General features: G+C 29.7%; 2 protein-coding genes across 5 annotated transcripts; both read right to left on the bottom strand.

Moving 5' to 3' along the window:
• Positions 1 to 11838: 11838 nt before the first annotated feature.
• On the bottom strand, positions 11839 to 16671 carry LOC119671681. Of its 2 annotated transcripts, XM_038082427.1 has the most exons (4): positions 16572 to 16671; positions 13473 to 13605; positions 13103 to 13276; positions 11839 to 12301 (listed from the first exon to the last, which is right to left on the bottom strand). In XM_038082427.1, the coding sequence occupies exons 2-4, from the start codon at positions 13563 to 13565 to the stop codon at positions 12014 to 12016; spliced, it is 555 nt and encodes a 184-aa protein (XP_037938355.1). In that variant the 5' UTR covers positions 13566 to 13605; positions 16572 to 16671; the 3' UTR covers positions 11839 to 12013. The 2 variants fall into 2 exon arrangements, with proteins under 2 accessions (XP_037938355.1, XP_037938356.1); XM_038082428.1 differs by lacking the exon at positions 16572 to 16671 and having other exon boundaries at positions 13473 to 13677.
• Positions 16672 to 18167: 1496 nt separating this feature from the next.
• On the bottom strand, positions 18168 to 24730 carry LOC119675281 (elongation of very long chain fatty acids protein 7). 3 transcript variants are annotated; one of them, XM_038086481.1, is made up of 6 exons: positions 24660 to 24730; positions 19845 to 19924; positions 19588 to 19778; positions 19365 to 19508; positions 18705 to 18810; positions 18168 to 18633 (listed from the first exon to the last, which is right to left on the bottom strand). In XM_038086481.1, the coding sequence occupies exons 2-6, from the start codon at positions 19903 to 19905 to the stop codon at positions 18257 to 18259; spliced, it is 879 nt and encodes a 292-aa protein (XP_037942409.1). In that variant the 5' UTR covers positions 19906 to 19924; positions 24660 to 24730; the 3' UTR covers positions 18168 to 18256. The 3 variants fall into 3 exon arrangements, with proteins under 3 accessions (XP_037942409.1, XP_037942415.1, XP_037942403.1); XM_038086487.1 differs by having other exon boundaries at positions 24664 to 24724; XM_038086475.1 differs by lacking the exon at positions 24660 to 24730 and having other exon boundaries at positions 19845 to 19977.
• Positions 24731 to 25346: the final 616 nt, after the last annotated feature.

Genomic DNA, 25346 nt, shown 5'->3' with positions numbered 1-25346 from the left:
GAAATATTTAACAATTTAAACGTACATAAATTATTTATATGTGAATGTAAATCAATCAGAAAATATTTTGAGGCAATAAAAACGCATAATTTATTACAGATTTGTTTATGTTAAGAAGAAATATTTAAATGTAAATAAAAATCAAATTAAAGTTCAAACTAAAATCTAATTTTAAAGATATAAAAATAAAAAAGATACTAACAGTAGTGACACTACCTCAAACCACTAGTACAGTATGGCGAAAGGATCTAAAATCATTCAAAAAACAGTAACTATTGTATATCATATAGTAAAAAAAAATAATTTAACTTTGCTTTCATTCAAAACACATTTAGCTATAACAATCCGTCTAAGTACTCAGATCTGATACAACAGTGCTCTTCAGTTGTTTGACAAATCAAACTTAGTGGACTACAAGTATACGGTTGCACAAAAAGTGGGCTGTTATAGAGATAATGAAGCTTTGCTAGAATACTGAAATAAAATGAAACCGCTGTTCTTAAGCTTTGCTGCGGTAAAATTAAGCTATAAAGAAGGACATATATCATCAAACTTATTCCAAACATATATATATTTTAAGGGAAGTAAGATATTTATAGTAGATACTGTCCAAGTTAAACTGTTGTATACTGGAGTGTACTGTAAGATAGTGTAGTGAAGATGCTACATATTTTGATTTGTGCATATGTACTCAGATGTAATAATATTCGCAACAGAATTTAGATAATGTAAATCAAACTTAAATCATAGAGTTTCTTATAAAATTGATACATAAAATAGTTCCAGATTCTAATGTTGTCATTGAGGCATTAGAATCTTAGGAGCATGTTAAGGTTATCTCAAACTTCCATATGTTGATAAGTACAATCTTATGTCAAGTTGAGCTTTGAACAGTATATTCTGTTTTAATAAGTTAAGTAAAGTGCAAAAACAATATGATCTTTTATTTTATATATATAATATTTTTTATTTATTATATATGATATATACATTAATAATTAATTATTTTTAAACTCTATAAACATGTTGTTCATTAACCGAAATTCTTCTACAACACTTAATAAAATTATACTAGATTTCCATTGAAATGTTCAAGTTTTTCACACAAACAAAGAATCCTGAATTTTATTTTTATTTGTTTAATAGATTAAAAAAATCGAGTTCAAAACTGCAAGAATATAAATGCAGAAGCTGAATCATTAAAAAGTTGGACCAGAAAGGCTAAAAACCTGAAGCGGTACGCGTTCATGTTTACAAAAGCGCATTAAGTATTTTGAGAATTTATGCAAAATGCAGTAAAGTGGCATTTGTGTGGGTAAGGACGACTCCTGATATGTGTACCGCCAGTACTGCAACTTCGCTCGCATACAAGAGCTTTTAGATTTCCGTATGTTCAGCGCATCTGCATTTGAATTTAAATTGAAATGTGCTTCCTTTCCGACGAGAACTTCTTAAGTTGAAGCATTTAAATACGTATTTAAGTTTTAGTATTAAATTTACATATTATACTTATTATCTTCGTATTAAATTATTAAGCTACTAAGAAGATTATTCCACAATTATATAAATGTTAGATATTACATTCAGAAATTAGATAATGTGAGAAAACAAATGAACAGAAAATAAGCTACTGAACACATTAATAATTTAAACTTAACTACAATATGAAGGTTAATTCAAAAAAGGTGGCAATAATTTGTGGACTTAATTCAAATCATTTTATGAAGTCATAAGCTATGAATAATTTACATTCATCTTGCAAGAAAACCTCACAATTTAAAGATTCAATTCAAATCAATTATTAAAGATATCAAACTCTCGCGGTATATAAATTATTTTATTATTTAATTCGCAGAAGAAGTGAGTAAAATAATATAATGTGCTTGATACTTGTGAAATTCGTTCATTTCTTACCGGAAACCTTACCGATATTTTGTATATAGCTCATAAGTACTATCTAAAGGAAATAATGATTAAGTACGAATCATAGTGGCTGGTATAGTAATAATAATTTTAGATGTGTAGACTAGGCAAAATTTTCAGTCAGGAATATTTTACGTTTCAACAATACAAATTATTAGTCATTTTAAACAAAGACCAAAAACTAAGTATAAATAAATAAAATGAAAGAACTACAAATTACAAACTTTTACAGAACTGAAAACAGTAATATAAATGTGAAAAAAAAGTTAAAGAATCTAATCCGTGATTGTTTTGCTATCATTGTCTACACAAGTTCCACATTCTCGACCACATTCAAATTTCGTAGGCACAGTTTACTTAGGCTCATATGTTTACTTATGGTAGGCCCTAAAATGTGGGCCAACTATTATTGTAAGGAATACGAAAGACAAACACACTATCTAACTGTAGAAATTCTTTTTTTTATAAAAATAGTTTTGATCGAGAACAGTAATGTTCCTGATATGGAAAATGCATCCAAGAATGTTATTCTTATCTCTGCAAATTTTTCAGTAGTTTCACTGCTTTTATTCTTTATAACCTTCCAAACCCAAACTGATGGTAATGTCTTTAAAAAAGTTAAACAACCCACTAAAACCTAATAAAATTTCAGTGACTGTTTAGTCTTCAATTCAAATAGCTTCTTCTTGATTATTGCAATCACATATAAGATTTCAATTTACATACCTATCAATCGCGTATATTTCAGCTCAAAAGATGATATCGGGTTCTGCGAAGGAACCCGATAAGCAAATCTCATTGTCAGTTCTAATACTTAGCCGTGTTTTAATAACTATGAACCTAATTATAAAGTATAAATATTGTATGATAAATATCCTTTTTAAGCAACTTGTACAAGTTCAAAACATATTTATAAAATTAGTAAATAATTGTTTTTTTCTATTTTAACAAGTTTTTAATATAAATTTTTTGTAATTTTTCATTATAAATTTATTTAATTAATTTTTTAATTTTACGTTTTTCTATTAAATTTCATGGTCTTTCAATATAGTGCAAATTTATTATAAATTCACTCTAACAATCTTTTTCCCAAACAAACAACTTTTCATACCACTTATACAAGGCTAAAGTCTTTCCCATCTGGCTATGTAAACCACATTTTTCACCTGATCCAAGGATGTTGTTTCATTACAGCGAACTTCTTCAACCAAATGTTTTCCAATTGAAAAAGAAGTCAATGTTCGGTATCTTGCGGTTTACTTGATCAGCAGAAGCGTTGAATTTCGAAAACTAATAATCTTCACTTCCCTGCTTCATTTCTCACTTCAGTTTCCCTCAGCTTCAGTCAGTTTACATCAGTTAACTTTCACATAAATGAATAATCAGTACTTTACTACTTTTCCTCTTTTGTGTAACTTTTAACAAACAAAATCAACAACATGATTTGCATCAAAGCAGCAACCTCAGCCAACGGAAGATGAATGTATCTGAGGCCACATGCCTTTAACTTCGCTCAGTGCGGATGAGTAGTCAATTAAAATGCAAAAACTTTTTTAATTGCAATGCCGCTTATTCAACGAGTTCAACATTTTTGTATCTACGCTCCCCAACATATCTCAGTACACACACAGATACGCAGATACATGCAGATGTATCTGCACTCATGTTACTCATGTTTGCTTTCGATATTTACACAAAAGGAAAGCAAAAAATATCGCTGATTGTAGAGTGCAAAAAACAAAAAAGGATAAAAAACATTAATAATATTACAAAAAATACAAAAAATACAAAAAAATAAGCATAAAGAAAATACAGAGAAAATAATTCTCTTTTTCCTATATTTACATTTCGAATATGTTGATAATGCGAAAGGATATAGCAAAGGATTTTCAAAACAATTTTTAACTTTTATGCTGGTATTTGTGCAAGGACTAATACGTAGCACAAATAAAGGATTTCATCACAAAGTTTATCTAATGATTTGTAGAAAATTAAGTAAATTCATAAAGAAACATAAAAAGCAGAAAAAGCAGCAAAAGCAGAAAATTACATGAATTCAGCAAATAAAAATAAAAATTGATTTTGCCAAATCCTGTGATTTGTGCATTTCATTGCAGATACGAGTATGGAATAATGCAGATTTTAATCAAAGTTTTTAAAAGGATTGCAGTACTTCTACGAGTTACTACGAGTAGATTTGAAAGTTTTCGTTTATTAAAATGCTAAATAAATTCTTTTGTAAATATTTATTTGAGATGTTATATATTCTATATTAAATAAAAAAAATATTAAAGTATTCATAAAATGAATTGCATTATTTTAAAGTTTTCTAATAAAATAATATTATAGAAAATATAACTAACAAAAAAGTTTCAGGGTTACAATCAAAATATAATCCGATCAATGATATGTTGGCTTAGGTTTGTTCCAACTGACTGAAAAACCTCATACAAACTTCAACTGTAAAAACTAAGTCAGCACCATAGTACATTAGGACGAATGACATCTTCAGGGACCTCAAGATTGATCCGATCAAAAAATACATAATGGATAGAGCACTGAAATTATTTACAAAAACTGAAAGGCTTACCAACACCGCGTTATTGAATCTCAGAAAGGTTACAGGCTCCTCAGAGCGGTATGCAGATCTGAGGTCAATTATTGCTTAGTGTGATGAAGTGATAAACAATAATCCAGTCAAGGCGTAGAGAGGGGTTATGAAGAAACTTCACAGTTAATAGAGAGTAAAAGTGCTCAAGTGCACTGACAACTAGCCTCAACATAATAATAATAATAATGGTGTTGAACCATCCAAACAGCTTCAACTTAGAAATTGATCATAACATGATAGAGCAAATGACACAATTTCTATATTGGAACGATCGCAGTAACGCAGCAGAAGTTAAAGAGAGATTTCAGGATACTTGGGAAGTTTTGTTTGGTAAATTATGTATATAAACATACAGAATCAAATCTGTAAGTAAAAATAAATCTAAAAACTAGTATTCATATTGATTCATAGTCACAAATGATATGGTTGACAGAAATTCTTGACTAAGATTAATAACTTGTATATATAGTCTTATTTATATATTCGTAAGTAAAAACACTTAAAGAAAGAAAAAGATCCACTACTTCAACCAACTAAGATACTAAATGTCATATTCTCTTAATATAAATCTAATTAATACTAATTTTCATCATTTTTGCCATTAGTGACATTAATTATGATTTAAAAAACATTAGTTAAAGTCAAATATCAAGGATATTTCTGCATTGCTAAACTTTAATTAGTAATTTCCTACTCAAGTACAAAAAAAAAGCAAAATTCTTCTCATTTCGGTTTTATTGAAATGAAATTTGAAAACATTTCGAAAATTTATTGAAGCCACAGTGAACCCTAACGCTATTGCTATTGCGGATTCAATTAACAAAGTCACCGGTTCTGCGAAATGCGAACGTTTTCCATATTTCGACAAATATTTTGTACTAAAATTTTCATTTTGCTAAAGGGGGTTAAGCATTCGCAGGTATAGAAGCTGTCAGCAATATGGCAAATCTATTTTGATTGATTTTCACATATCAAATTTCAGTTGTGCATTTACTGCTGTTCGAGTGAAATTTTGCTGTTTCCGGGAATAAAAAATTGAACCGATGGAACCCATGAGGAGTTGCGTGAATATAACTGCATTTTAAACTGAATTTATTGCAGACCTACGACAAGTAAAATTAAATTTTTCACTTATATTTTATTTGAGTTTCGATAAAATTTTAAAGCTTGAACAAAAAAATCATTTGCTTCCGACCTAAATTAATATTAAATTAATAAATACAATACTTTAACAAATACTACTGATTGAAAATTCAAAAGAAAGGTTATAATAATGATTAATTATTAAAACTAAAACATTAATTGATATTTTCTATAATTGGCAAATAATTATACCATAAAAAAAATTGCAAATCTCTTTCGAGGAGTTAGTATTAGTGGCATGAAACACATAAGTGACATTATAAACTCTTCATGTATGCATGGATGGGGATTAACCCAGTAAACTGGTGGTTTGCAAATTAAACTGAATAAAACACAACAGAAAATAATTTATATTAAAATACAATTAAACTTCCATAATTCGAACTTCTATAACTCCAATTTTCTATAGGATTTTAGAGAGCATTTTGGTGTTAGGGGCAGTTTCTTTTTCCAAACCAAATGTTTAATTTTTTTTCTTGTATTGCTTCTTTGTGGAAATGCCAGTCGTTGGAAGCGTGATTTAAAGTAAAAATTATAACTTCCAATGCTACTCTTAACGATTATATTGAGCTTGACAACGAAATTTGTACATAAAGCTCTCCTACAGATGACGATATTATTGAGCATTACAGCTCCGAATTAATGGATTCGATTCTAAGCGGTACGGAAAGTAATGATGAGTTTTTGATGGATGAAATTGTTCATTAGTCTTTCAATAATAAAGTAGAAGACTCATTCAAAATTCTGAATTTTTATTTACCAACGAATGATAATCTTATTGATGATGCTTGGAATAAATTGGAATCTTTTTTACTGAAAATGAGAAAAAAAATTAAAACTCAAACCCTAATTTCTGATTCTGATTCACTTCACTATAACTTCTTTGCTGTCTTTAATTTCAAAGAATTAAATTAATGTCTTAGAATTTAATTCTAGTTTCTTTTAAAAATAAAAAAAAAATAAAAAACTTCTCTAACTTTATATTATATACTTTATATGTATTATTTACTATTACATATAATTATTTTAATTTTGTATAATTAAAGTTCTGCTAATTAATTGCAAAATAATTTTAACCATCAACAAAAAAAAACATAATGACGTCAACCTCATAAAACACGTTTGACTGCAATGCACCAAATGTGCGAAAATTATTCAAAAAATCTGTTTTAATCCTACGAATAAATTGTCAACTTAGAGCGCTTAAAATTTAATCCTTTAATAATATTAATTTTTTTTAAATATTTAGTGCGGATAGATGTACATGTAGACCACTACAAATCTCTAATTTTTATAAATTTTTAATGTCTTTTTAGTGATTTGGAGATTTTTGAATAAAAAATTATAAGACTCTTATGCTAATATTTTTATTGCAAATATTATCTCTTAATTGGATTAGGTCATACTTTTCTAATATGGGAGGCATATATTAAATATTGTGTACCGTCAAGCTTTTCAAAGTAAAATTGACAATAATACTCAAACATACTCTGTAACATGGAATATCACTTAGATAATTTATTTTAACTATTAAAAATATATCAAAAATCGATGAAATAATAGAATCTCATCAATAACAATTATGAACCTTGAATAAAAATAATCAAGCTATATCTAAACACCTTTAAAAAAATAATAACATCATTATATAAGTATTATTGAGTCCTTACACAAAGTTAAATTGATAGTCTATTGAATACTGACACCGGTTCTCAGTGAAGTAAGGCATCGCAATATATAATTTATATTACAACTAATCCCATCCAAAATAGTTCCTAGTAAAGCGAATCATTTTGAAAATAGTACATCTTTTATGCTTCTACTGACCCCTACCGAACGGTAGACATAAATAATGACTATTATTATTATTATTAGGTTTTGGGCATCCTCCATGGCCTTAGTACTTCCCCAATATATTATTGCATCAAACCTAATTTCATCTTCTTTGTTCCATTCAGTCTCAGTGGAGCATAGATTCTCTTGATTTCGTTCATTTCAAAACTATCGATGTTGTTAAAGCATCGGTTTGTTGCCTTCAAATCCGATGTGCCTGCTTCAATGTGTGCAGAGGTATTTCTTGAATATTGATTACCCTTTAGAAAAGTTGTTCCGCTTTCGTTTCACTCCATGCTGTAGTAGTATCGTTGGTCCGACGCACGAGTTTACATAAGCGGTAGATGATGGATCTGTGAACCAACGATATTCAGGCGTGATACACAATTATATAATGATCCACTTGCTACAAGTCCGACGACCGCTTTCAGCCACAGCTAACATGGTGAAGAGATGCTGAAATAGAGACACCATTAGAAACTTGGCGTCATTGACCATACTGTTGTTTATTAGTCCGAACGCCTTGAATTTTCCGCCTTTGCTTGATGACGAAATTTACTCCTCTGGCGTATTTGGTCCGCGGGAGATATTAGGATTCCCTCCTACCACCCATATCTGGTGGTATGAGGGAATCCTATCCGCCATATGGGCTCTCTGGCGATGTTAGGCTTCCTTTGGAGACTTTAAGTACCCCTATTTATTAATTTGATATATGATACCCTCTTATTTATCTCTTTCATTATTCGTGAATAAAGTAATAATTCGACTTATAGTGCCCTATTGGAATGTCTGTAATGATTCTTGATGTATTTCCATTTAATTTCACACAATTCTTAAATTAAATTTAGTTGAAGTTTTTAATAACATTTTAATTGTTATTAGATATAAAATCCCACCAAAATCAATTCGAGTAAATAAAATGTGTCTCTAAGGAAAGCATAAATATTATTTATATGCTTCAGTAAATAGATGATATAGATCAGTTAAGTTAAAATTATCAGTAAAAACATATTGGTACTTTATAATTCAGCTATAAATATTTGATAGTAACTTTAATCGATATATTTTTTGCGATCCTTTTATTAATCCATATGCCTTAATATATCGTACCATTACATTCCACAAACTATTTGGATTTCTCGAAGCATTAATAGACTGTTCATGAAATTTCTTAGCTGTGATCTCGGTGGGCATCTTACCAGCAATCACCTTAAGTGCATCATTTGAAGAAGTTTATACCGCATGTGGACATATTAGTATGTCATCAAATTTACATATAAATTTCATTAAATTTATAAATTTTTGTCTAAAATAATTTTATAATATTTATAAAAAATATATTGCACTAATAAATCAACCAATCTCAATGTATTATAAAACCTTCTAAAAAATATTTAATTGTCATAGGCGTTAATAATTACTGTACTAAAAGCGAAAGTCCTTTAACTAATAAAATACTTCCAAAATTGAAAGTTCATACGAAATTCCGATTATTTATCCAGTATTGAGCAATAATAATGCAATCAACGAAGGTCATTTCAGCTGTAAATATTTGAAACGCAATTCCCTGTAGTATTTCTGATTTTTCTGGGATATTTAAAATATTCAAATACATAAAAATATAATGAGACTCCTATTTGTAAACAAGAGAATAAAACAGCTGAAAAATGGCAACAATAGTCGGATTTTATGCACTGCAATAAATGCAGGACAAAGCAACTGTTAAATTTTTTATACAATTTGAAAGCGATTCGGAACAACGAAATTTATTTAAATTCAAAACAAAAGCGCACAACAATGCATTCAGGTTGTCCCTGAGCAGGACATAAATAAGCTGCAGTTGTGCTGTAAACGCTGCTGTGCATTTTCTGTCAGCGAAATTCAATTGCACAAAGGACGAATAAACAAGCTGCAGCACACGGACGAATGCTTTGCTTGAAGTGCAGCAGCAACAATGGCAGCATGGCAGCAGCAAAAATTCTTAGGAAAATAGTCCTTTGTCCTTTTTTCCTTTTCTGTGAAGCGTCGAGCAGATAAAACAAAGTAGGGATTGTGAAACAAAATCATTTTGTAAGTAAAAAATAATAAAATGAAATGTCTTGGTGAGTGGTGGTGTCTAAGCTTATTCATTGTTTACGTCATATTCCGAGAATATTTACCTTTATGCGTTGTTAGCGTTATTTGCGTTATATGCGTTATGTGCGTTATATACGTTATACGTGTGCTTTTTGTTGGCTTGTGTGTACTGTTGACTTGTCAAGTAAAACAAAATTTAATATAAATTTGCAAAATAATTAATTCGCAGCGCCAATTAAAATCAACTGAACTCGCAGATAATTTTAATTTTAGTTGGCATGAAGTGCCCAGCGGGCATGGCTTTGTCGTATTTGTATATTGACACCGAGCCAATGCTTGAGGCTTAAGTGTATTTCCGTTGTTTAGCAGCTTAGCAGCTGTGGCTTCCGACATGCACACATACAAAAAATATATTTTTATTAATATTGCTCCCATTTGACATTCCTTTTCGCATTTCCTCCAAGATATTTTGATGATCTAGTCAACGTAGTAAATTGTTAAACTGCGTTTCCGTTTCCGTTGCCGTTGCCGTTGCCATTTGCAATATTTGTGCTGCCAACTGTACGAAATGCGATAAGAAAAATATCGCAGCTACATTAAAACAAATTGTAACCAACAAACCAAATAAAGTAAGAGCAGTTCAAGTGCACAAAGCTCAGAAATTTGAGGATTTCGTTGCACGACACTGAAAGCGTACAGGAACAGCTCGGCTGAGGGAAATCCAAATGTACAGGATCTCAATTAGATACTTAAGCAAATAAACTGTTAAATATTAGGGGAGATGCTCATTTATTTTCGGAATGATATGCCATTTGCAATGTCAACAGAATTTTGTATAACTCAGTATATTGCCTTTTCGCGTTTGTTGGAGTGGCAAATTTTTACTATGTGCTGAAATGCTCCTTGGAATTTTTATATACACTTTGCAGTGCAATTTCGAAATAATTAGCAGAGACTTAAATTATTTTTTCGCTAATTTGTAGTGTAAGCATTTGTTAGAAATATATCACCTTTCTTCTATTTAGCGAACAAAACCAAAGTGAATGAGCTAAGCTGCAACTTTTAAAGTCCTAAATATAATTTATAGAATTATTCTCCAAACATAAACACAGGTCAGAGTCCTACTTACTCACAGTTAAGATCTAATTGCTGATAGCTAGAATTTGTGCCAAATATAGTTAAAATATTTATAAGACCATTTATTGTACTTTACAGAATTAATTATTTTATTTTGAATTAAACTCCGAAGTTTCGTCAAGTAAGATTAGAAAGATTTTGGATAAATTATTTGAGAAAGATAATAGCATAAGTTAAGTTCCTTCATTTCATATTTTACTATATATCATAGTATCGGTATTCATATAACATTTTTGATCAATAGTCGTATAAATATTGACTATTGATAATAATCTTTCAAGTATCTTGATTCTACTTATAATAATTCTTCAGTATTTCTGATTCTCTTCTTCTTATTTGGCACTACAGTCCAGTGCGAACCTTGGCCTCCTACGCAACCTGTCTCCATCTGCTTCGTTTTTGTGCAATTGTTTTCCAATTCAGAACTCCGAGCTTTCTAACGTCTTCGTACAAGTTTTCCTTCCATCTCAGTTTCGGTCTGTCTCTATGCCTTGTTGTCATCGGATTAGCATTTCTTTCAGGTCCAACTTCTGATAATTGTTATTAATAAAAAGGGAAAATATTTACTAAATCGCCACTTTGCAGATCTATTATCTTCTTAATGAATAAAATTTTTTGAGGTATACTCACATGGTTCTGTGGGTACTGACATCCAGATAATATGAACAGACAAAATGCACGAATATTTCACATTTTCCATGCAAGTACCTATTAATCTCAAACTTCGAAGATTAGCTGTACATGATCCTTAATGAATTAAAGATTTCTTAGACTGAACAATTTGTATTTTGTTTTGTGATTTTTCGTAATTTTATAAATAATTCACGTTATAATAAGTGTATATATCGTAGAAAGGTTTGAATGCTTCACTCATGAGTGAACTAAATATATCTTAATCCAAATTGATGTCCGCGTTCATTTTTTATTGTAAAATATTTTATGCTATATCTTTCATATATCTTTCTTTCCATCTCCGAGAGGATGGAGGAGAAAAATATCGTTGCCTGAACCATTATTTATAGAAGTTTTATTTTATTTTTCTAATTTTTAATCTTACCTTAGTCAACATACGTGTATATCTTAGTTTTAATAGTAAAGTTATAAAAACTAACTAATTATCGTTTCTATTGCAATGTGAATTTATTTATCAAACCTTGGTTTGTAATTTTATGGAGCACTTAAGTTTAAAATTGTTATAAAATATGGGTTTGATTGTTTTTGGATACTTTTTACAGCTTGGGTTGGATTTTTTATTTTTTAGTAGCTTTTAGTTGTAGAGTGTAGAACAACTCATTGAGGAGTATCTGGTTGTTGAGACTTACGAGATTTAGATCCTCGAGAATACTCACGGATGTCAGAGCTCGCAGGGGACTGAGGATACATAGGAGAATCAGAATCACCAGATGGGCATTGGCAATAAGAACGGTAGCTGTCACGTTGGGTGACACCTGGATCTTGAAAACCAGATTTAGTTTTAGTTAAAATGCCAACCGATCCTGCATTTACACCAACATGACCACTAGTTACCTCAGCTCCAATAGACACTGTGAGCGCATCAATGATCTCGTGTAGTGACATCTGTATGATGAGTATAAAGAAAAGAATTAAGTATTTAATTGATTATTCGTTTCTCTTACTAAGCTGTACAAAAATATATTTCAATAATCAAATTTCAACGTTTCAACGAATTTTTATCAAAAAAATAATGTCTATGTGTATAATAAATAACAATCGAGAAAAAACTGAGGTGGAGTAATTAAATTGAGAGGGTATTAACGGACCTTGATGTTGTTATATCTTCTATGAAATTTATTTAAGAAGGGTAACTTCCTTAATCCTCAGCAAGTTGGTAATGTGGGTATCCATATTAACCTTGGTTTAACTGTGTTAGTTTTATCACGATATTGACATCGTTCAGCCAATTAAAAGCCTGAGGCTTCTTAAACCGATCCTGTCGCAAATATAGAAATCGATGATCCAGCAAAAAGTCTTTGAAGACGCAGTTGCAGTAAAAAGACAGACGAAAATTGTGGTTTGGTGAAGGGACGATGGAAAGACGTGCTGTATCGGACTTAAAGCTCAAAACGGATTGCTAAAACCAATTAAGTAAATAAACAGCCAATCATTTTTCACAAAAATAAAGACTTGAAATATCAGATGAAAATAAGAATTGTATGGAGCTTGAAAAAATGAATTTCGGACAATTAAAAATCAAAATTATTAAAGTAGTTTAATATTATATGTCATCTCCGACATTTAAATTTTTTTTATTCTTTCATATACTGAAATTGTTCAATCCCTCAGAAAAATCAATTAACGTAGTAGCACTAGCAAGCGTAGTATATTTTATATTGTCTATATATAAATAGTGGTACTTACGTTCTCAGACAAAACCAGTTGCTTGATTAAATCGACGCATTCTTGCTTTCTTGCATTAGCAATTTTGACTTTCTCTGGTATGACCTCAGTTTTCTCTTCATCACTACTGTACATCATTGTGGATTCATCACCCTCAGGAGGAGTAAGAGCCTGAACCACCTGGTCAACGGTCATCTAAAAAAAAAAAAAATTTGGAACAAATAAAATTTTAATGTTTTTATATAAATTTTTGAATTATTTGTGTCAAAAAAATTATTTGACTTTATATATTCGACGCATAAAAGGTGGTTGTTTTTTTTTTTTCTTAATTTAAGCAAATTAAATAAGGATTGGTTTCCCATTAATTAATTGACAATATTTTTTTACTTACACCTTCAGCCTTTGCAATGTCCTTCATTATTTGCATATTTGTTCCGGCTTTGGTTTTGAGAAGGGCATTGAGGACGCGCTCACAGTGTTCCATGTTTGTTTCCACTTTTACAACCACAGTGTTCCGAAAGAATCTAAACTTATATATAATTTTGTTAGCAAATATATTATTTTAGAAAATTTGAAACTGTTCGTAACAGTTTTTAAATGAAACTGATTTCAGAATATTTTTTTTTGTAATCATAAATTTTTGAATAGTATTGTATTAAACTCAATAATCAAAGTCTACTATATTAAATTCGTACATGATTGCTTTGAATTTTCAGTAATAGGTACATATAGAATTTAATTCATATCGACCTGACAGTCATAGTCTTAATTAAAAATTGAAAAAATAGAGCAAGAGAGAAGTTATGATGAAACTATAGTCATTTCTACTCCGAGTATCGTTGATCAAAACATAGTATTTAACTAACAAATGTCTGAATTTATGATTTAAGGAATGTGGGTATACACATAGTTAGTAAGTTGTGGTGGAGGGAGGAACGAACCCTCCTCAATTAGCTAAGAAAGCCGTTTTGAATCTACAAAACCTCGTAATAGTGTGTAGTAGAGAGAAGGTCAAGTTGGAACCACTCAGACGCATTTATAAAGACAAGAATCTGGCCAATGCTAATTCTAGAGATATCGCCGATTAGGTTAATCTTAAGTCTAGTTCTGGCCAAACCTGGACATAGACACATAGGGTGTTCCAGTGTCCTTTCTTCGAGAGCTGGTAAAGACGCATTGCAGGAGATACCACAGGGTAGGGTCAAGTCTAGCTCCATGCTGTCCTATGGCCCTGTAAAGATAGATATTAACTCATATACCCATGCAAAAATTGTCACCTGTTAAACTTAAGCACAACTAAAAAGTGTATAAATTGTAGTTAAAGTACGAAATAGACAATTTGGATTTGATTTTCTGCATAACATGCCTTCATGAACATGATCGGAAAGAGCAATAACTACTACGACCATTTGTCATGTGAATGTCTGTATACAATACTTCAACATTTATGTGTAAATATTTTTTCTTTTAAACAAAAAACACAAAGTGAAGTTTATCTTTAATTGAAAAATGTTTAAAGAAGCCATAAGCTGCAGAATTGTGAAGTTTTTAATGTCGAAAACATAAAATCCATAAATAATATATTATATATCTATAGTCAATGTCTTTTGCTTCATTTGTATCTGTACGTATACAGATTCGACTTTAATTCAAAAGTCCAAAGAAAAATTTGTATTTATCTCAAATTTAAAGCAAACTGCGAAAGTTTTGGTTGTTTATTCCTGTGAAATCTTTCATTTTCTTGAGTTTGCGAAGTGTACCATACAAATGATTAATGATGCCTAAATTTCATCTAATTGCCAGACATCAAAAAGCGAGCCTCATTCGAACACGTGCAGTCAAAAAATGGTACAGCGGAACACAGAAATCCAAACATGAGAATTTACAATGTAACTTAAGCCGTGTGGAAAGCCTAAGGAAACCAAAAATTAAAGACAAAGCGGAAGCTATTTTGAAAGTAAAAGCAAAGCGCACGCCAGAAAGTGAAAAAAGAGTAAATAATTGGTAAAAGGTGCGGACCAACAGCGCCTCAAATTATGGAACTTTTCTTTTTTGATTTTCTCCAGCAACTTTTCAATACCTTGTCATAATAACCATCATCAGTGAGTTAATGATTCCTCAACCAACTAAGGGAGCTGAAGATGAAGGACAAGAAGAAGACACAGGGATGGGAAAAAATAAAAACAAAGCTTAACTTGTTCGTTACACAGAATACAATAAAACAAACAAAAAGTAACTGCAAAACTGAAAGAAGTTCTCAAAGTAAACAAAACATTTATAGATATGCCTTTGTGACTGGACAAACGCTAAATCAGGTCCTTTGTTTCCACTAAATTCAATTTAAAGCACTGAAACTTTTTGTTTCTCTTTTAACTTTCTGGTTTATCTTTGTTTCTTTATTAATAACATCATAAATCAGTTGCGACCGCAACTCTGACTGTTGAGTTTAAATTTAACGCTTCCATTTGCTGTATCAGCTTCATTGACGTCATCAGAGCCAAATAAAAACTAATTTAACGAATTTAGTTTGACACGACACAAATCAAAAAACGACTTTACACTATAATATATGAAATAAAAATGTGTGTTGGTATACCCGAAACGGTTAATATATCTTGGTATCGGCACAACTTTACAAAAGAAAAGAAGAGAAGTATAAAATTTGAAGAGGTGTTCCAGAGTTAACATAAATTTTAAGATTATATATTTGTAGTATGATTACCCCTATTAGGAATCTATGACGCCAGATATATCTGATCTTGAACAGTATATCTACTATTCAAAAAGTTTTTGCAGAACCGGTTTTAAATAATCACTGATAATGTGACAAAAAGACTATTAATATCGCTTACCTTTAAATAGCTAATTATAGACGAAAGAGTCGTGCATCATTTAAAACGCGGTGCAGACTATCATTTTTGAATGTCATTCAAGTTGCGCTCTCTTTTGTTCAAATTTATTCTAGCAACCGAACTTAAACATGCTCACATGCAAGAGTTATCATTCAAGCAAATTTTTTAAAGAATAAGGGTGTTTACGCATGCTGTACTAAAATTTTGGTGAGCAGACCAACATGTTGGTTGCATGCCATTGAAAGGTGCAGGCTATCATTTTTGAGTGTTTTTGAGTAGTAACCAAACACAAGCGAAGAAAACAACTAATAATTTTTTTTTGTGAATGCGCTGTCTTTTGGAAACAAAAAAAAATAACCAATTCAGGTATGTCGCTTTTTAATAACTACGACGTCCTATCGGTGTTCATCACTAATAAACCAAGCTGTCTATACAAATAACCAATCAAACAGTTTGTAACAAGGATGTCGGTAAGAGTATTAAAGTGCTAATTTAACTCACAGATTCAGTATTTGATTATGACATCAATTGCAATAATTGTGGTATAAAGTGGATTGCAGTTCCAAGATTCTTTAAAAATTCCAGAAGCCAAACAAAACAATTCAAAAAATAAAGACATAGAGTGGCAAAGTACTTACCTATTACTTTTTATGATAAAACCGTTTGTAGAAATAATTTCAGACGTCTTCAGTAATACATAATTTTGGGCTTAATAAAAACTTTAAAAAACAATTTTTTTTTCAAAAAAAAATATATAATTGTAGTTTTAGAGAAAATAAAAATATATAAATAAATCTGCATGATAACTAGATTAAAATTATTCAAGTCTTTTAACATATTTATATATTACACTTTTAAGGTCAGCCCTGTTACAGGAATGATACCTATCTGGAATTAATGAGACTCTCTAGTCACACTTTTTATGATTATCTGGTTGTGGTTTAAGGCAGGAAGGAAATAATATACCATCTATTGTCAGGAACTTCTTAGTAACAGAAATTCTGATCTTTAAATGTTCAATATCTTGTGTTCTGACCAGATCAGTTGTTAACACACGCTTAACTAGAACTTCAGAAATCTACCACTTATCACTTTTCTATACTATTGAATGATGGCAATTCATTCAAATTATGTATTATCTTACAAATCTTAATACTTTTAATAATGTATTATTTTTAAAATGTGGACCTATAAATCTGCCAGCTATTTTACTATTGCATCGTATAATCTTTGGTCACTATAGTTTGTCACTTCCAAAAAGGTTATTATTCGTATTTGCTGTCAATTTTGTAAGGGGAAATTACACGAAAGAACTTATCTGAGAAGTATTTATCTCGTAGAAAAGTTTCTACTAACTGTTGAAAATATTGATATGCTTGTACTATTTCTATAAAGTATAGAAAAATCATAGCTTCGATATTCTTTTATTAGATGGAATAGAATAATAGAAAGGTATTACTTTTATGTACTAGAGAGTTATATATATTTCACATATTAAACTTATGAAGACTGTTGATTATGAAGAACGCAAATAATATTTAATAAAAGATGTTAGAAATGATTAGCAGCGCATTTTTAACATATTATTTATATTCTAAAATAATGTTTTATATATCTTAAATATATATGTATTAATATAAAATTCGGAATATTGAACAGACATGTCATTAAAATGACTTTCTGTCGAAGTTATTTAATAATTCATAGGTTTCGTTAAATTTTTGAACCTCAATAAACTTTAGTGTTTTTTAGATATTATACAACTAAAAAGTTTTCAATTTTTTTCCAAAAATTATTTCAGAATTTATGTATTTCAAGTTGAAATCCAACTATAATAAAATTCATTTAAAAAAGCAAATTTAAATAAGTGAACTTTGATTCAAATTCGTATGCACTTAGATTGTCGGTGCTTACGACTACTTTAGTATGCAATTACGGACTTAAGTTTAGAATTTATGTAAATTTACTTTCGATTAATGAGCACATAACAAATATTTGCATATACAGATACACACGGCCACAAACCCACAAGGGCCAGCGTGCAACAAAGCTAAATTGGAAACCAAGCCGACCCAAGCCAAGCCACACCAGCCCCAGCTGGTGCATTACATATGCAGTGAACACAAAGCACTACACGGTTCAATAGGTAAATCCATTTGGGGCCACTTAAGAGGCTTGATTTTATTATATACAAATAAAATGCAATTCATGTGAAAAAATTATATCGCAAATCGTACATAGCAAGGCAATTCAAGTGACATTTTATTAAGTAAATTTATGATTGTTGTACACTTAAGTAAAGTTAATTAAAATAAAGCTAACGCTACTGAGTTTTCAAAGATTCGCTGTTCGTACTGGCGCTGCTCTCTTCTTTCGCACAACTTTCTACTTTCGGCTTCGAACTCGAAAACTGTTTCTTCAAATAGGTCTTGAAATAGAATTCGAAGAAAAGCGCAAACATAAAGAGATTCTGCATGAAAGCAACCATGGACACTGGAAGTGGTATTTCACAAGACTTGCGTAATATAGCCTGCAAGTATAACACCATCAGAAAACCAAACTGCAATAATTGCAATTCTGTGATATGGCGCTTCCACCACAGAGCCTCTTTGATAGGTTGTAGCGACGTTGCCAGATAGTACGAGTACATAACTGTATGTATCACAAGATTGACCATACCCAACATTGTTGAAAGACTTCCTGTAAAGTTATATGTCCTTTAATTTTAGTGTTCCATTTATAATGATCTTTTGCACCATCGATCTACTCACCTGCCATAAACGTCATGTGAATGTGACAGCCAAAAACCATGCCCGCGTGGTGATAAACATGCAAGAATGTTATTTGCCTATTTTTTTTACGTAATACGAAAAAAATCTGAAAAGTAATAGAAAATAATTTATTATATATTCTTGTATATCAAAATAACGCAATGTTTTTAAAAACAGCGACATAATCTGATTGGTACATATAAAATAAAATTTTACTGTATTAAATACATTTTTTTTCGTATATGTAATTAGAAAAAAATTTTTCAAATTATTTGTTGAAAATGGTATTTACTCCTATATATTTTCAGTAGAAATAAGTCAATTTAATGGAAATTAAATTGACCTTTATCTCTGATTGTCCGTACGTATAAATAATTAAAGACTAATATCAATATGCTGACCAATGCAACAGAAAAAGTTCAAAATTTATAATTATTAATTATAGAATAATTTCAATATTTAATTATTATGAATTAAATTAATAGTCTCAATTTTGAATATTATATATTTTCATTCTTTGGAGACCTTATCTGACGCGTCCGAAAAATAAAAATAAACCAATAAAACTAAGATAGCTAGGTTCTTTACAGGAAAATCAATTTTTGATATTAATATTATATATATGTATCTATACAAATATATGTATAAAAATATAATTACCGTATCAAATAAATCCAAATACTTTGTTAAATAATAACAATAAGATGCATTAAGAAGTTTTAACATCCATGGCTTTGTATTGTCGTTGTCAATAGGTTGACAAAGTAAACTGTATTCCTTGTGCAACGCAGAACATCTTATACCCTAAGAAGAGTAAACATAAGCTTAATATCATCATTTAATATCACAATAAATTTATTATATACCATCAATAAACACTTACAATTATAAAGATTATTATATTCGCCACCACTTGAATAGCATTGTATATTCGCATGACATTTTTCAATTCATAAGGTTTTCGGTTCTCCATCCACTTAGGTCCATAGTGCAGCACAAATAATAGGTACACAGCTATAATTGCTAAAGGAGGAAAAGGTGACCCAACCAGAAGAAAATGTTGTACTCGTGGATCTAATTTGTTTTTAAGTTCAAAGTTATTTCTTTTTCATTACAGATATTCCCATAACATTAGCTCACCTCTGTGCTTCTCATACACTTCATTTAGCAAGAATGCTAAGTATTTCACTACACCAAACATTTTACTTGTTTATTAATTTCTTAAATATTTACAATAATTATTAAGATATTACTTAAAATTTATATTACAAAATTAAAAGCATTGATAAACTATTTTAATTACTTATTAAAATTCATATATTTAGTTTAAACTAAGTGAATTTAGTAGTGAGCCGTTCGAAGTCATTCTAAGAAATGAGCACAAAAATTTATTAAAAGGTTCGGAGACTGTATTTTTAAATTTTACTTTGGTTCAAAATTATATTACACTCACATTTTTTAATTCAACATATATAAACTAAATAGTCGATAACACAATATTCAGAAGTACTTGACCGACCTATGCAAATTAAGGGCATGCATACATTAAAGTTCAGAATTACGTTCAAAATTCATATGGAACAATGAATGTACAAGTGATTATCTTATCATAATTTACTTTGCTGTCTTATTGGATATTTTTCTCTTTCTCTCTCTCTCTCTTCACTTTCTATATTTCATTTTGTCGGTCTTTCTTCGTTAGTTTTGTAGTCTTAATGCGAAATAGAGTAGACATAAGAGGTATCGGAATTCCTTCTCTTTCAATATCCAAGACATTGCATAGCAAATGAATTCTTTTCAACGCAATAAAAAGGTTGGTTCGGTAACCTTTTTTAATTTAAAGCTTAAAATAAATAAGAAATTGCAAGAGAATATATTAAAAACTGCAATTCTTGGACTGCAAATATTCCAATTAAATGCATTTTGTTTAAAGCACACACATTCATTTGATATTATTTTTCAAGTTCACCGATCGCGTATATTGAAAATAGATATAGATAAGGAATATGACAATAGATTATCATATAGAATGATATTAACTGCTTGTATCATCTTTAAGCCATTAGTATTCGATATATGACCATGGTTAGAACTATTCATACAAAGATAATATATCTATTAAATCATAACTATGTGCAGTAAAGCGGTTCGTAGTACAATGAATATAATTTGCTACACATTCGTCTTATGATATATGATATATATCTTATAACATATGATTTCGACCTCATCGATGCTGTAGATATTTTAATATCTAGATGGCATAAAGTTTTCAAACAATTATTGTGCCTTTTTTACTTGGACTGACGGGCACTAAGCACTATCAGTGTAGTGATAGTATAATGAATAGTCTAAAGGTCTTGTTCATACTAACATACTGCTATATAATATTATTCTTATTGTATTTAGAGTTCAAAATGCACCACTCCTATCATCAAGTGAACGCGAATGATGTATTCACAAAAATATAGACTACATATGTTGCCATAAAACTACTAAAAACAATTCTATGAATTCTTTCAAACTATTAAAGGACACCTGGTTGGTTGGTTGATTGGAGTGGCGGCCTTGTATCACAAAAAGCCCACTTAAGCACAAATAATAGCCCATTGTGGAACCACAGGAGTTACGTTGATTTGTATAAAGATCGTAATCAGTATACATTCAACGTCGAAAGAAAAGTAACGACTCCCCTATTAGGTAAAGGAAAACCAACTTGACAGTTCTATGAACTTGGCTAGGTCCTAAAGGACACATAGATGATATAAAAATAATAACCAAGCCATGGCGATTGCAAATAAAGTTGTTCCCGAAAAAGGGATTGTATAATCTATGAGCAATTAACAATAATCTTAATCAAGCAAATGCAAATACTGATAGATAGATGTCAGCATTATTAAACGTAAGTATCTTATGCAAAAATATGGTGTTACTATTAACACAAAAGCCAAGATACGTTGTGAAATAGATTTAAATAATGAATTCTGTATAAAACCTTCTCATGTAGTGGTTTGCTTCGCAGAAGTTTACAAATTTTCTTATATCGCACAGTCGTGGTACTATTTATAATATAAGCAAGCGAAACTTAACCCTAAATCAGTATAAATATAAACGAAACCAACAAAAATAAATGGAAGCTGGAAATAACAATATAACCATGAACTGAAGGATTCTAGATACATCCTAAGATTTTGACAACACTAAAAACAAATAAGCTTAGTGGGGTAGAATACATATCCACAGTCGATGCTATCTTCAAAACTGCAACATATTTGTACTTTAGGATAGAAGCCAAAACAGATGTCTCACCTAAAAGTGAGATGAGTACCAGAATTTGACCACAGTATAGTAGATTTAAACATAAGATAATAAAGATACGCAAGATGGAGACTTAGACTTATGAAATAAAAAAATATTAATTTTAAACACTCGAACAATGTTACCAACCGATTGATGTTGATGATATCTAAATGGGGACTCTAGGAAAAAGTTTGTCTAGATTTTCTTTTTCATATTAATTTCTTATTTAAATGACAACAATAAAATTTTATTATTTTATTAATTAATTGAATTTTTGGCTGTTTCGAAGATTGGCAAATACTTATCATAAGTGGTCTTGGAATTATTTCTTATATTTAATTCTTTCTAAATAATTTTTTGAGACTGCAAGTACCTATTGCATCTATTGAAATCTATTTATTGTATCTATTGAAAATAATAGTTCATATTGAGTATTTAGTTTCTTTCGTCAAAACGGACGTTAAAATTCGATATCTTACTTATTATATCTTCAAAGGTGATACATCTGACATCAGTAACTTCTCTTGATACTAAAATATTTAGGGATGGCAAGTGGAGCATGTATTCGCAACAGCGAAAAGACAGAGTTTATTTGTTGCGATATTAAATAAAGCAGTTTAACCTACATTTCTTCGTAAAAAATAGTATAAAACCCAGAAGTTAAATAAAATAGTTAAACATAAATGAGAGCTTAAACTGCGTTTAATTACTTTGTGACATTTGCAATTAGGAAGTCAGGATGGAGCAGTGCATAAAAAGTGCTGCATTTCGCAAAATAACTACACAGTTTCGGAATAAATGCAATGGACAAATATTGGACAAAAACACAAAGTTTTTATTTAAACGAAAACTTTAAAAGCTAAAATGCCAACAATAATAATTAATGCAGCAAAAATTACAATTGCTATGAAAAATTAAACAAACCGAAATTACTTGCCAAAATAATTGGAAGAAGTAAAACTGTGCAAACTAATCAGAAATTTAAATGTTATTAAATATTTATATTGAAAAATTATAAAAAAAGGTTAACAATATATACGAAATCAACTTTACTTATAGTATAAAAAGTTTATTTTAATTGTGTGTCTTACTTAATGAAGCTAATAGGTTAAATTCAACGAGTAAACACTAAAACAACTTTTAATTTAATTTGTTTTATGAAATAGTATTATTTAAAAAATTTATGTTTCTGAAAACAGTTAAAAGGTATTTAAAATATAATATTTAAATATTTGAGATACAGTAGTTCGAGTGAAAATAAAATTAAGTAACAACTTCACTAATTTCGTTATTCTGAAATAAGGAAAATTGAAATTTACCAATTTTACACAATTTTACACAATTTACACAATTTACAAAATTTACAAAATTTACAAAATTTACTGAATTTACAGAATTTACGGTAAATACAAAATTTCCAATTTGTAATTTCCTCAACCTAAATTTCAAAATTAACAATTTAACGCCAGCAGAAAGCAATTTCCATAAGCGCCTTTAATTCGTTCGTTAAGCTTAAACGTTGCCTAAAACTAGGCAACACTTTTGCGCTTCCGCACTATGAGTATCTGCTCGATGTCTACCAGGCTTTGCTCATTGGCGAACACGAACAAATTCATATATTGTAAATTATTGATCAACTACTAATTAACTAAAAAGCAATTTTGATAGCAGCAACTAACTAAACTAACTCGTAATCAGCAACACTATGGCAATAAGGTGATTAGGCAAATAGGCTGGGCCGCCTTCGCTTGGGCCCACCAGGCATTAGAGCGAAGCCTTTGCCGGTATATTGGCAAGCAGTCATTTCCGTTTTGCATGCCTAATAGAGTTTTTAAAAAATGTGTGCTTATCTACACATATATACAACAATTTCCACTCTCACTCACATTCCATGCAAGGCAAACTTTGCTACTTTATTGCTCATCGACTGGAGAATTTTTCGTTATTATTTGGTTTAAGGCGCTTAAACACTTTTACGCATTTTTCCACTCAAATGTGTGTGTCGATAAGCAAACCTCATATACTTTATTCCAAACATATACAATACATAAGAAATTTTTGAATTTTTTAACAACACTGACATTATCAATATTACTAGTGTTCGATTTTCTGTTGATTGTGTACATGTGATGTTCATAAGATGTCTTAAGGCATTTCCACCTGCTGATGCCATCTTAGGGTAAATATTCGCGTTCGCTTAATATAAATTTGTGTGATTTTATCTGATTAGGCTTTTGATCTCCAATATCCTTTAGGTAAGTACACAATTTTTCAGTTCAAATAACATAAAGATTGCCTTTTTGCTTCCAATACACATACTCATTTCAACCTTTTCATATTTAAAAATAGAAACTGCGAGATGCTTAGAAAGACTTTCTTAAGGTTTATTATTATTAATATATTTATTTTAAAATTTTCAAAATTGTATAAATACAAAAAATAAATTAAACTGTATTAAAAAGTAACTTATATATTGAAAATACGGAGTAGATTTATTATATTCTATAATTTTTGAAACATTTAAAGTAATTGACTAACAAGAGTACATATTAGAGTTCAATAAAATTTAAGGAAAATTAGATTTTTATTCGGCAATGCAAGCAAATGCTGCACACATTTGTGTTACAGATCGACGTATATATGTAATTTACTTACTTACTTAGTTGGCCATTACAGACGTGAGTCTTCCTCTTCCTCGTCCTCGTCTTATAGGTAATTAAGATTTTTATAAAATATTTTTTTCAAATAAAACAAAAAAAAATAAAAACATTTTTAATTGTAATGTTTTACTTCAAATGAATAAATATTTAGTAAAATAGCATTTTAAAATCATTTAAAATATTCTAGGCAACAACACCTACTGCTGCATTTGAGAAATATGAATGTATAAATTGAAAATAGAATATTAAAGATATTTTACTTAGAAAATTTATTGAAATATTTTAGCATTACAAAAACTATTTATAAACAAATGTAGAAAAATAAATTAAAATATAATAAATTTAAAAAAAAAAAACTGGCAAAGAAATCTGTGAATGCTTTAATGAATAATTCCATCTAGTCAGTATATCACTGAAAACGTATATAAAAAAATATATTAGTTAGTGTAATATTGAATAAAAGTCACTTTATAATTAAATCTTATTGACATGTTGATTTAATTAAATAAAAACTATTTATTATTTAAAAACTCTTGCAAAAAGTTAAAAGCAACAACAGTAATTCATTTATTTTCAGTATGGAACTATCTCACAGATGCATAAAAATACTCTTCCTTTCACGCTAACTTAAGTATGAGCAATGAAAAAAAGTTTGATAGATTCAATGAAGCTCTGGAATAAA

This window comes from Teleopsis dalmanni, chromosome 1, assembly GCF_002237135.1.
Source record: "Teleopsis dalmanni isolate 2A chromosome 1, ASM223713v2, whole genome shotgun sequence".
In the NCBI taxonomy this organism is placed as follows: Eukaryota; Metazoa; Arthropoda; class Insecta; order Diptera; family Diopsidae; genus Teleopsis; species Teleopsis dalmanni.
Note: the sequence above shows the minus strand (reverse complement) of the source record. Positions and strands in the feature narration are given on the sequence as shown.